Source organism: Epinephelus moara, chromosome 16 (genome assembly GCF_006386435.1).
Source record: "Epinephelus moara isolate mb chromosome 16, YSFRI_EMoa_1.0, whole genome shotgun sequence".
Classification (NCBI taxonomy): Eukaryota; Metazoa; Chordata; class Actinopteri; order Perciformes; family Serranidae; genus Epinephelus; species Epinephelus moara.
The window spans coordinates 34,865,742-34,878,172 of record NC_065521.1 but is presented as its reverse complement, the minus strand read 5'-3'; the positions used below and the strand labels follow the sequence as shown (position 1 = coordinate 34,878,172).

Here is a 12,431-nt window from a genome sequence, read left to right as displayed (position 1 = left end):
GTTGTGGGAGAACTCGTATCAAACACTGCTGCCTGTCTGTCTGTCTTTGTAGTTCTGGCCACAGCAGAGCAAAAGTCTGGCTTCTGCTGGAGCCTCCCGTCATGTGTGTATCCACGGTCAGGCAGTGTCCCGAGTGAGACCAAGTGTCCTTTAAGTAACACCAGTCAGAGAGGCAGGGGAGCCGTTGTTGGCAGCCAGGAGACAGTGGTGGACTACAGCAGTGCAATAGTTCCTCCTTCATTCTATCATTCACTAATTCTCCCCTCGTTTTAGCAAGAGAACGTCAATAAGACAAGTGGACCAAGTATGTAACAAGTAATGATCAATCTTCCTTCATTTCCCCTCACAGATTGCATTTAAACGGGGGGTCAAGTGTGACCGACTCCACGGATGATTTGCTGCAACGTGTCTTTGCGAGTCATTGATAACATTCAGTATCATAATGGCATTGTGTCACGTATTTATGTATGACACAGTCATAAAGGTCAGTTACCTTGTGTAAAGTGTGTGTGTGTGTGTGTGTGTGTGGGTGGGCCTTCTGCTGCGTTTGGCCCTGAACCCGGTCTGAGCATCTGATCCGAGAGTTTGAGCATTTCATTAAGCACGTCTTTATTCTGTGAACACTGGATGGCCTTCAGTCAAGTTGGAGCTCTGCAGCTGAATTGAACAATGCTGAAAGGGCTCATATATAATATAGAACACTCACATATATACAGTAAGGCCTAGAGGAGTGAGTGTGTGCTAGTGTAGACTGTACAAGTTGGTTTGAAGTGGAACCTTTTCACCATGATGAAGCTAAACTGGAACAGCGACGCGAGTATGGCTGTAAGCTCGTATAGAATCGCACAGACTCTCTTAAATGCACATGGCTTTTTGTGGTGAAATATACCTTGCCGAGTATTCCTTAAAAAACAAAACTGGAGTGAAAGAAAATGCACACGGGAACAGATAAATCATGTTACCAAATGTATAAAAATGTTCTGTATATACAACATTTATATGTCAGAAATAATCACAGATAGCAGAAAGTAACAGCTGTGTTTATTTTGTGAAGATATTCCGTAGGCTGAGGAGCAATCGGGTAGATAAGAGCTTATCCAGCAGCAAGCTGTGGGAACTGCTCCGTTTCTAAATGTCTACTGTTTCTGCTGTGAGCTGACAGCTATCCTGAAAATGGCCGCTGACGGTTTCTACACCCATTTATGTACCCGTCTAAATCAAGAGATTCCTACCCTGTTAACCTTATTAATTATACTATGTCCTTCATTCCCCTGTCTATAGTCAAATCAAACTCTCACCCTTATTTCACTGTTATGGCATGATGACTCTGAAATGTTGTGAAAACTAAAGGTAGTTTGTATCTGCACCTGTTCTTATGAAGCATGAGCAGGTGAGGAACGGCTGAAAAGCAGTTATAGAAAATGGAGAGGTGGAGGATCCGTCTCGTCACATCATCTTAAGAACATTGTCATTAACTGAGATTTCCTCCAAGCGTTCATCATATCCATAATTAATAGAACATCTGGTCAATCCACATCAAACTGAAGCTGGCTACAACCGAGGAGTGTTTCACTGGGCACTCAGAAGATAAGGAATGATTAAACCTTTCTATCATTTACCAGCATCTCCCTCGTCCCTCTTTGAAATGTTTTGCATATTTGAATAATTTAATACAAAGACTAAAGCTTCTTTTTTTTTTCCTCCTCTATATATGCAGTTCGGGGGGTCTGAAATGTGATTACAAAAGCCCATGGGTAGTGCTGCTTTTTCATTAAGTCACAACAAAACTGTCTTTCAAAATGTCTGCCTTTTAAAGCGCTATTACTGAAGCTTTAGTTTTGCGAGTCGTCTTTGATAAAACGCAGAACTTCATAACAGACTTTCCCTTCCTCTAACTTCTTTTCAAAACCTCTTGAACTTGCAGCCAAAAATTTCAGGAGAAAATTTCAGATGAATGAAATGCTGCCTGAAGAGAGACAGATTGCGAAGGCGCTAAATCCCTGGCTGAGGCTCAATTTCCCCAGTTTCTGTGACAGGGACCAGCACCAAAGTTTGTATATTAAAAGTTTGCTGAGAAACAACAGTGAATCAACAAAAGCGGAAAAAAAAATGTGAAAGAAAGAAAGGGATCTCAGAATGAGGCTTGTACAACCCCCCAATCTGTATGTAACACTAGAGCTATTTAAAGTCATCTGGTATTTTTCTTTCCCCTCGTGTTTGTACAGTTTCTTTGACACATTTACCACACAATAACTGGTGCCATGTTAATTACCTTTGGGTGAAGGGATATACATGCAATCCTTAAATGATCTTAAAGGCAAAGTCTCCTTAAATAACCCTCATACGCACTTCATATACAATAACATTAGAGAGGTAACACACACGACTTGTCAATCTTCAAAATTATGTAACAAGCCTTATCAAGTTTTGTGCAAATACTGAGAGCTCAAAACAAACACAGCTGCTATTGAAGCCACAATAAACAAAGACACGCGATGCATTTCTTCTCTAAGACAGTCCCATAATGTGTTTTGTGTGATTACAGTAATCACATTCAAGTTGGCTGTGATCTAGGAGCACAGATATGCCTGACTTGAACAGTTAATGATTTGTCCATAACTCACAGACACACTGTAGGCCTATGTACAGTACGTCTACATAAAGCGCCCTCGTAAGCCAGTCAATGCTGCTCTGAAACCGGCACTGACATCTCCTGCAGCTACCACAGCCCTGCAGGACGATAGAAATGACAAGGGAAGGTCTGAGTTAAAGGGTCAGGGGTCATATGGGGGCATGTGAGCCCAGAAAATGGCAACCAATCCTGAGTTAGCGGGAGTCTGCTAAAATACGCACCACTGAAGGCACTTTTTAAACAACAGTGCTTCTGTTCTAAGTAATTCAAGTTCAAGAAAGAATAAACCAGGGCCCTCCGTGCTGGAAGGACTTTCATATCTGTGTTCTTCCTCTTTTTTTTTTTTTTTTTTCTTTTGTTCCCCTCAGACAAAGCAAGCAGCTCAACCTAAAGCTTCTGCAGAGAGGCAGGCGGGGGCTGACAACGAGGGAAAAGTGAAAACCCTCAGGAATAAGGAACGGCTCGAATCAAAGGGGAGTGGGGACAAAAAAAAAAAAAAAAGCTACACAAACTAAAGGAAAAACAAAATCTGACTACTGAAAACTACATCTAGCATAAAACCTGAAATTAAAAAAAAGCATTTAAAAATACAAACTATGAGAAGCCTGCAAATCAGAGCTTCCGTTTCAGTCTTAGACAGGCTTAGAGCAGGAGACGGTTGAGAAGAGCACCCGAAACTGACTCACGACACCGGTCCTCTGTGGTGGTGGGTAATTTGATTGGTTGGTTGGTCAGTCAGTTGGTCAGTGTGAACATGTCATTATTACCGTGTGTTCAATAAGGGTGTAATAGCCCCATGTGTTAGAGGGACAGAGCATGGCAGGCCAGCTGACGGGACGAGGGTGTGTGTGTGTGTGTTTGTGTGACTGGGCAGATTTAATCATCGTCCCCTCCTCCGTACATGTCGGCCAGCTTCTTGAAGCGGGGACCCCAGTCGTTGAGGTAGTCATAGTCCTGGTCCCCAGTGCTGGAGGAGTTGAGGGAGCTGACAGAGCCGGCGGTGGAGCCGCTGCCCTCGTAGTCGAACACCAGCAGGGAGTCGTACGGAGGAGCTGTGGGGTCGTTGTCTGCTGCTCGCAGACCCTAAACAGGACAAGGAGGAGGAGAGGTAGAGGTCAGTACTCGCATTCCTGCAGTGGAGAAGTTGATTTCTTTGACTTTTGACTTTTTCTTTTTTTTTTTAAGGTCCAAATTGAAGCAGCGGAGGGGCAGCTGGATCCTACATTTCCCTTGTTGCAATGGAAGACATCTTTTCCTCACACCCTCCCTTCCTGGTAAATACCAAGCTCATTTAAACTCAATTTCCCCATTTTATAGGGCTGCCCGACCAAACGTTAGTCGACCAGAAAGGTCATTAGTCGGCAAGATTTCATTGGTCGCTTAGTCGTAGAAAAACAATACAAACTCTATAAGTAGCTGCACCTCATCAAATAACTCAAAACCTATATGACTGGACCATGTGGGCATTTAATTTGAAAGGACAGACACAGGAAGTGGCCACGCTCAGCAGTCAGACAGGAGTCAGGTTAATTTCCAGGGCTGGTACCTGCGGTTATTCCACAGGCTAGTTAATAACATGTCGGGCAGGAAATCCAAAGTGTGGGATCATTTTGAGAAGGTGAAGGACGAACCCAAGGTGATATGTAAACTCATCTTCATTGGTCGACTACGAACATGACGTATCATCTGAAACATGGAAGTAGCTACATGCCCATTAGCCGACAGCGTCATTAACAGGCGGCTCGCTCAGTGTGTGACGTGCACACCTTGAACTCAAACCATTGCGTTGCCCCGCCCAAAATATATAATCCAATAATTAAACTAATATCTTAACCATGCAGGTGACTGATGGCCTTAAATGACAACTATTGGTCGACTAGGAAAATACTGAGCCAGGGGCAGCCCTAACATTTTGTAACCGATGCTTTTTGTTATAAATCCAAAGTTGACGAGCCCAGGCTGTGAAAACTCCTGCTGACATCACTGTGACATCAGGGTTATTTCCAATGAGCCATAGAAGACATCATGCAACTTTTTCTTAACAGGCCGAGCAGTGCGCTCCTTGACCGTTAAACTGACTGCTGTGTCTCAAATCAGACACTTCTGTTTGCACGCTTACATTTATTGCAAACAAATTTTGACAGGGTAGTGTTGTCTCAAATCAAACATGGTCATTGCACAATTAATGGACAATTGCAAGATCTGACAGCTTTTCTGCTTCTGCTCAGTGAAATGCCATCAAGCGGAGCATTATCACCAACATTTAATGAACCATTGTCACTCACCAAACATATGCTTGCTATATCTGCTTATTTGCTCATTTGACTTCTTCCGTATTTATTTATTTATTGTATTAAAAATGAATGTGCTGTCATGGTATGTTTTCATATCCATGAATGTCCATGGCTGATACTGACTGTCTCTTCCACCAGCTGATCTACTGAGTTAATGATAGCTGCCTCATTTTGTGAATATTTACAGCTTATTAAGCATCTGACCACAAACTCCAAGTCCAAAATCGTTCACAGTAAAGACGGAAATTTAACATGCATAAACACCAAACATAATTTTTGTGAAATATCCACACGTATATTTGTTCAATGCTTCAGTGTTCACTGCAGTAGTCAGCAGACATTTCACAAATTTAAATTTCTATTTGTGGTCCCGCCCCTTCCGCTACGTAGGCAACATGGCGACCATTGAGGGTGAGAAGTGTCCAATATTCCACACTCAACTTTTGGACGGTTGTGAGTTCACCATCCAGGTACTCATAGTGCACTACATCCTGCCATACTTCTCAGTGTGAAAGCACTCACACTGAAAACAGCAAGTGTAAGTACAGACGCAACCAATTTGAGACACAGCAGAACTTTATGTGTAAACTGGGACTCACTATAAAGAATGACCCCCTTCATAGTGTTGTATTATATTAGAGTGATGTAATTCAGTTATTATCAGCATTTTGCTGCAGCTGGTCAAGGTGGAAATATGTTTTTTTCTTTGTACACTGGGGGGCAGTTTAATGCATAATATTCTATAACCTGATATTTGTATGTAAAACTCAATCTCCTACTTCTAGATACTGTGATAAGAAATGATGGCATAAAAAGTAGAATATCAGTAGATAGTTGGAGGTGTAGAATACTATAGAATGGTAATATTCAAAGGGTAACTGTATTTTTTTTTTTTTTAAACTGGACCCCTTTTTCTCATGTTTTGTGTCTAAGTGACTAATTGAAACAATAGTTAATTAATTTGTCCGGTACTGAGCAACAGGACTGCAGCCAGCAGTCACCATACAGGCTGCTGATGTAATCACTCTGGGTATGTTCGCTCGGTTAATTTACGTCCACTAAAAGTATTTTGTTTTCTCCACTGACAGGCTCAGATTATGATCAAGTATCGAGTATTATATGAGTATCTGACAACATTATGGAAAGGATCCCTACAGAGACAGATCCTTTTTGTTTAACCAGAAACAGCCCCGAAATTGCAACGCAAAACCCACCAGACTCCATTTAAATAAACAGTAATTTTAGTGTGTATAAAGCCAGCATATTTTCACATCTAACTCGGTTGGTTTATTTCAACTAAACCAGAGTTGGCAATTGTTGTGAGTTTTATTTTGTTTCTGCCAGCTTTGAGTGAAGTGTATTTTTTGATGATAAAATTACTGTTTGTTAAATGGAGATTGGTGGCAATTGCGATAGCGGTTTCGTCGCTGCTTCAAAAGGATCTCACTCTATAACAAAGAGCTCTATCTCTGTAGACATCCATCCATAATGTACAGGACACTTAGATAAGCCTGTCAGTGGAAAAACAAGCACAACAAGCTCAATACTGGAAGAGTTTCAAAAATTGTTGTTGCCGTTACAAACATGGGAAAATAGCATCCGGGTTGAAATATACAGAAGTTACCCTTTAAGTACCTCAGAGTTGTAGTTTCTGCTACTGGAGGTTATTAATTCTATCTTCGTCGTAGCCCTATATTGAGTCTCATAGCTGCTTAAAAAACAAATACCACATACAGATAAATAAAGAATACATGGCACTGTGCATGGAAAAGTATTGGAAATACTATATTAATATTGTATTGTGCTGTGTATTGTGCTCAAACTGTGACTAAGTATAACTGCATTTCAGTGTCTCAGTGCTTGTATTGTTAAATAGAATTACAGACATAACGAATAACATATAGAATTACAATCTACTTTTGGTGAATTTTGAATAACTCTACAGGCTTCACAGGGGCAAAGCTCAGTAGGCCTAAATTATTACAACCTTTATTTAATCAAGTAGTCTCACTGAGGTCAGGATTTCTTTTGCAAGAGCAGCCTGAGTGCAGCAGCAGTAACAGAACAGAGATGAGACACGCAGCCAGTGAGATGCGTTGGCCAGTTCTGAGTTTGATTAAGTTGTGATCAAACCCTATTCATCAACATTAAGTTACTGTTTCATGAATACGATGTAAAGACATCTGCATGTTTTCTGTCGCACACCTGAACTTGATTCACAGAATGACAGATGAGAGCCACTGACCTAAAAGTTAGGCAGGTGAAAAGAACGGACTTCATCCACTTCACTGAAATGCAGAGAGATGCTGCGGATAGAAACCTTAAAAGCCTCAAACCCCAGGGGTACAGTGCGTGGCAGGAACACCATGTGTTTGCTGTGTTTGTGTTTTACCAGACTGCTGGAGCGAGATCAGGTGAGTACATGTGTGAGCAGGAGAGAGAGGGGGAGAGAAAGACGCAGAGGCAGAGAGAGGGAGAGTCAAGGCTGGATGGATCAAAGCTGAACAGCTGCCAACACCTCTCGAGTGTGAACGTGTTGTCACGAGTCTGTCAATCAGCATTTTCTCGCATCAGTGTGCCAACACTGAAGGTGTGTGTGTGTGTGTGTGTGTGTGTGTAAAGCTGGCGCCGTGAGAGCAGCTGTAAAGTAAAACAAAACTCTATGCTGTTCCCATCACCACGCTGGAGTTTACATATTGAACAGCATCCAGAAATGAGTAATCACATTAAATGTCAGATCGATGCAAAGTGGAAGTGAGGGGCCAGCGCACTGTCGGAGAAACAATCTAATGACGGCTGAGCTCTTTGTGCATGTGAAATGTAACGTGTGTGTGTCCACTGTGTAAATTCACCTCATGGATGAAGTCCCCGATGTCTCCAGGGTGGGGCACGACAGGTCTGATTGGGTACTGGGACTCAGGGATGATGGGACGCTCATCCACCCTGCGGACACCTGGTGGCTTGCTGATGATGTGCTCCAAGGAGTCAGGCTGCTGCAGCTGGCTCAGGTCGTAGTCCTACACATCCACACGGGCGTACACATGTTAATTGGCACAGGAGGTCATTGTGGAAAGTGCGCGTGTGTGTGTTGGTTTAATATCTCTCAGGATCTCACCTGGTCCTCTTCTCCTCCTCCCTCTTCATCGTATTTGAGGATGTTGTCTCTGACATCGTCTTCAGGGTCAATGAGCAGCTGCTTGGTGTGCCTCTCCTTCTCTCTCCGCTTGATCCACACCACAAACAACAGCACCATGCCTGCATAGACACACACGAACATGAAAATCCTTTAAAATGTGCATCAAAAGCAAAACATACAGTCAGGAAATATGTATGTAAGACTCTACAGCTACAAGTCTGTGAAACTGTGGAGCTGAAATACAAGGGGCAAGGACGAAACACGTCACGTAGGTGGAGCGGTTTGTTTGCTTCTGGCTTCACAGTGTGTGTATTGAGTTTTAACAAGTGATAATGCAGCTGGTTGTGGAGGGTGTGGAAGCATAGGCTATACTAACTGGGACTAAATTAATCAACGGGATTCTTTTATCCACAGGATGCATTGATTTGATTTATTTTAATGAGAAATGTATAAACACACAAGGTTGCTCTGCTGCTTTGCCTTTAGAACAATAAGGTATTCATTTTTAAACAGACTGTACTTTTTTCCATAGGTCTCTGTAGTTTTTCCTTTTTGGAGCACCAAAGACTGTGCATAGTAAAAAGAAAACTAGACCTGCTGCCTTAAAATAACAATGAACAGCGCAGAGCCCGCAAAAGTAAGTGTGTCTTGGTCGTGCTGTGTCCGTGCCCCATGTATTTCAGCCATTGGGCACAGCAGTGCTTTGAGCTAAGTGCTAAGTTAGCATCCTAACATTCTTACAATGACAATGCCAACATGGATTTTAAGCAGGTATCATGTTTCCTATGTTAGTTTAGCATGTTAGGATTGTCACATTCTAACTGGAGCAAACCAAAGAATTGCTGAGGTTGATGGAAATGTCATGAATGCAATTTGGCGGCTCACCAAAATTATTAAAGTTTATCTTAAGGTGACATGAATGCATGTCCCAGTTTGTATGGCAATCTGTCTAATGAAGCTCACTGTAAGTTCAATCAGGAAGACTTGTGCTCATCCATTCACAATTCTCTCCCTCCCACTGCTTCCTCTCATCAGCTGACTATGGGTGGTCACTCTTCTACTTCTCCACTCAAACGTCATCATGGTCTCTATCAGCCAATCAGGATGCTGCTGCAACATGTTAAATCTGCTCTCTCCTCTGCTGCTGTCAGCATCATTTTAGGCAGAACTGTCGCACCCTCCTCCACCCCGTTCACCTCCAGTCATCATATCCAGAGTCAAGGACATGTTCAACAAAGGCTCATTCCTCTACTCATCCAGATCATCAGCACTTCTTCATCCTCTCCACATCATCTTCACCTATGCGACTATGGATTCATCACCCTCCTTAAATCATACCATCTCTATGGGGTCTAATCGCCAAAGACTTTTCACATTTTTAATTCTTATGTGCACGTTAATGAATATTCTTCTATTATACAAACGAGTTTCTCCTGATTGAAATAGTTGTTGAGTTATTTCACTTATTTTTCTCTGAATGCTTTAACACCAACAGTGACTCTTGAAGCACTGTCTCTGAAACCACGTGTAGCCAATGCATTGAGTGTGCCAAACTGAATGCACATTCTCTGCTTTACACTCATGTTACAATATAATAATACATTTCTAGCAAACCTATGAACGCTGGTCTCCTGCATTGAAACAATATTTTGCCTACTGCCTTTCAACATTGACACGTGCTGCCTAGCTCAAGACACCATCACATATGATGCATTGGATGAAGTCTAATGGCCAGATTCACAAAGAAGGTGAGATGTCGCTTTTTTCAGTTTTTCTTTTTCTAACACATGCTTTTGTTGTCTTCTATGGAGTGTCGGAACATTCTGAGAGAAGAAAAAGTTTCCCCTGTCTTTGCATTGATAGTGTGTTACATTTGGAAACCTGTGTATGTGTCTTTACTTCATGTATGACAACTTTTCTACAAGCTGTTAACATCATGCCCTGCACACAGAAAACGCAAAAGCCACAGTTCCTTTTCATTTATACTATCTGCATCTGCTTATTCAAATGATGGTTTGTGTTTACTGCATTGATGCAAAAAAGTTTTGCAAAAGATCTATAATGTTTTGCTAGTTTGGTGTAAGGTTTTGGGGTTGGTTTGTAAAGTTTTGCGAAAATAGCCTATAGTTTCAAAGATGGTGCCTAAGTAATCAGAAAAGAAACTGTAAAGGGAAAACTAAAATCCTCATGGTGGTACCAGAGGATGATGGATGTTTGTACAAAAGTTTGTGCCACTACATCTAGTAGATGCTGAGATATTTTGCAGGTTAGGTGAAAACTTTGACTTGCTTGTGGCTCTAGAGGAAAACTCAGAGGATCACTAAAGTCAGAGTTTGACATGAGACTTCTGTTCACAGCACCTATCAACAGTCAATGTTGAATTTTTTTTTTACCCTCACCATGATGCTTCCCTAACTTACCCAAGTGGTTTTTATTTGTAAAGTATATAAGTATTTGTATAGACTCATACAGAAGTTAACCCTATCGACTGTCACCTTTGACCCATGAGAAGTTTGTGGTGATGTATTTATTTATAGAGACTCTGCCCTCTGCCTGTATTTCCTTATTTTCTGTGTCTGGGATGTTTATGGACGTGTACCCCCAAGAGCGCTCAGGTGAGGTTGTGCCCTTTCAGAAAGGTAGTGACCAGAGGCCTGTACTACGAAGCAGTATTTGGAGTTAGCGAGGTAACTTCAGGGTTAACTCTGGGTTTTAAGTACCACAAAGCTGGTTCTCTTTTTACTGAGATAAATCACCGTGGCAACTTAGGCTGAACAGCTATCCTGCTCCGGAGAAGGTTAAATTCAGAGTATCGGATCACAACCTAATCATCAACCTAACCTAAATGTACCCATATCTCTGGTGGATCAAAAGACAGCTTGCTCATTCTTCCTCCTTTTCTTTTTAGCATTGTTTTATTCATCAGCATTATGTTTTGTAGCTTTGTTTTCTTTTATGTATCTTCTTTGTCTGTTTGCCTTATTTGTGAGAGAAATTTCAAACTTGATGGGCTGTACTTGATCAAATAAGCATGCTAATAAATTAAGGAACAATGAGAGTCACTTCCAAATCTTGTATCGGTACTAAAAGTATAAAACAAAGCTCAATGACACACAGTATACCATCCACCACTTTGAAATAAGCTGGATGAACCCTACAGCGGCAGGTGAATCTGTCTATAAGACTTTTATATATGTGTATATAACCCACAGAAACAAAGTGAGCCAGCAGCATGAATCACTAGCATGATAGATAGCAGCAGATGTTTACCCTACCAGGAAGGGAAGCCAGAAACCTCTTTGTCGAGAGATGCTGGAGACGATTCCAGCAGTCGAGGCATTAATCCATTATACAAACTGTTGTTCAAGTTGTTGTATTGCAGCCTGGTGAATGTTTAATGACTGCGCCCTGAACTGCATTCTTTTGGCAGAACGGCAAATCAAAGCCAATCACAAGCAGCTAAAATTTTCTGTATTGTACACAGTGTGTGGGTGTGTGACATGTCTGAGAGTGGTGAGGTGTCTGTGGGTGAATGTGAGATGAACAGCTGATACTCACTGAGCAGTATGATGATGCAAATGAGGATGGAGATGATGGCTCCGGTTCCCAGGCCGGCGGCCGCCACGGCCCCGAGGGTGGTGCAGTCTCCGTGTTCGTCGCAGGGACACACCTTCACTTTGATGACTGACCTGTTGGATAACGGAGGGTTCCCCGAGTCCGACACAATTATAGGGACCTCATACACCCCGGGCTCTAAGTACACCTGGTACCGCAGTCCTAGACGGCCGTAATCACCTGTGTGGCATGTAGAGGAAAGAGACAAGAAACTAGATGTAATTAATCATAACACTCATAAATATATACTCAGCACAAACTTTTGCTCCCAGTTTTCACAGGTTTAAGTTAAAGATCTAAAACTTTTTTTATGCACTCAGTAGATACGTTTCTCAAATTTTGGTTGCAAATGTGTTCAAAATTGTGTTTTTGAGCACTTCTCTTTTTCCAAGATAAATAATCTACCTGACAGGTGTGGCATATTAAGATCCTCATTAAACCGCATGATTACTACACAGGTGTGCCGTGGGATGATCACAATTAAAAGCCACCCTAAAATGTGCAGTTTTATGACGACACAATGCCACAGCTGTTGCAAGTTTAAGGGAGCGTGCTATTGACGTGCCGAGTGTAGGAATGTCCATCAGAGCTGCTGCCTGTGAGCTGAATGTTCATTTCACTGCCATAAAACATCTCCAATGTCGTTTCTGAGAACTCGTCAGTAGGCTACATCCAACCGGCCTCACAACTGCAGACCAGAAGTAGCTACACCAGCTCAGGACCTCCACATCTTTACATGCAAGATCGTCTGAGA

The 12,431-nt window shown here is 42.1% G+C and overlaps 1 protein-coding gene across 1 annotated transcript in view; it reads right to left on the bottom strand.

Moving 5' to 3' along the window:
- Window positions 1-3,060: 3,060 nt before the first annotated feature.
- LOC126403253 (cadherin-4-like) overlaps window positions 3,061-12,431 on the bottom strand; it is a 329,744-nt gene continuing 320,373 nt past the window's right edge. The window contains exons 14-17 of the mRNA XM_050065819.1: window positions 11,621-11,857; window positions 8,042-8,181; window positions 7,779-7,943; window positions 3,061-3,715 (exon numbers count right to left, since the gene is read on the bottom strand). Of these exons, the coding sequence (XP_049921776.1) occupies window positions 3,509-3,715; window positions 7,779-7,943; window positions 8,042-8,181; window positions 11,621-11,857 (749 nt within the window). The 3' untranslated portion in view covers window positions 3,061-3,508. The remainder of the gene's footprint in view (window positions 3,716-7,778; window positions 7,944-8,041; window positions 8,182-11,620; window positions 11,858-12,431) is intronic.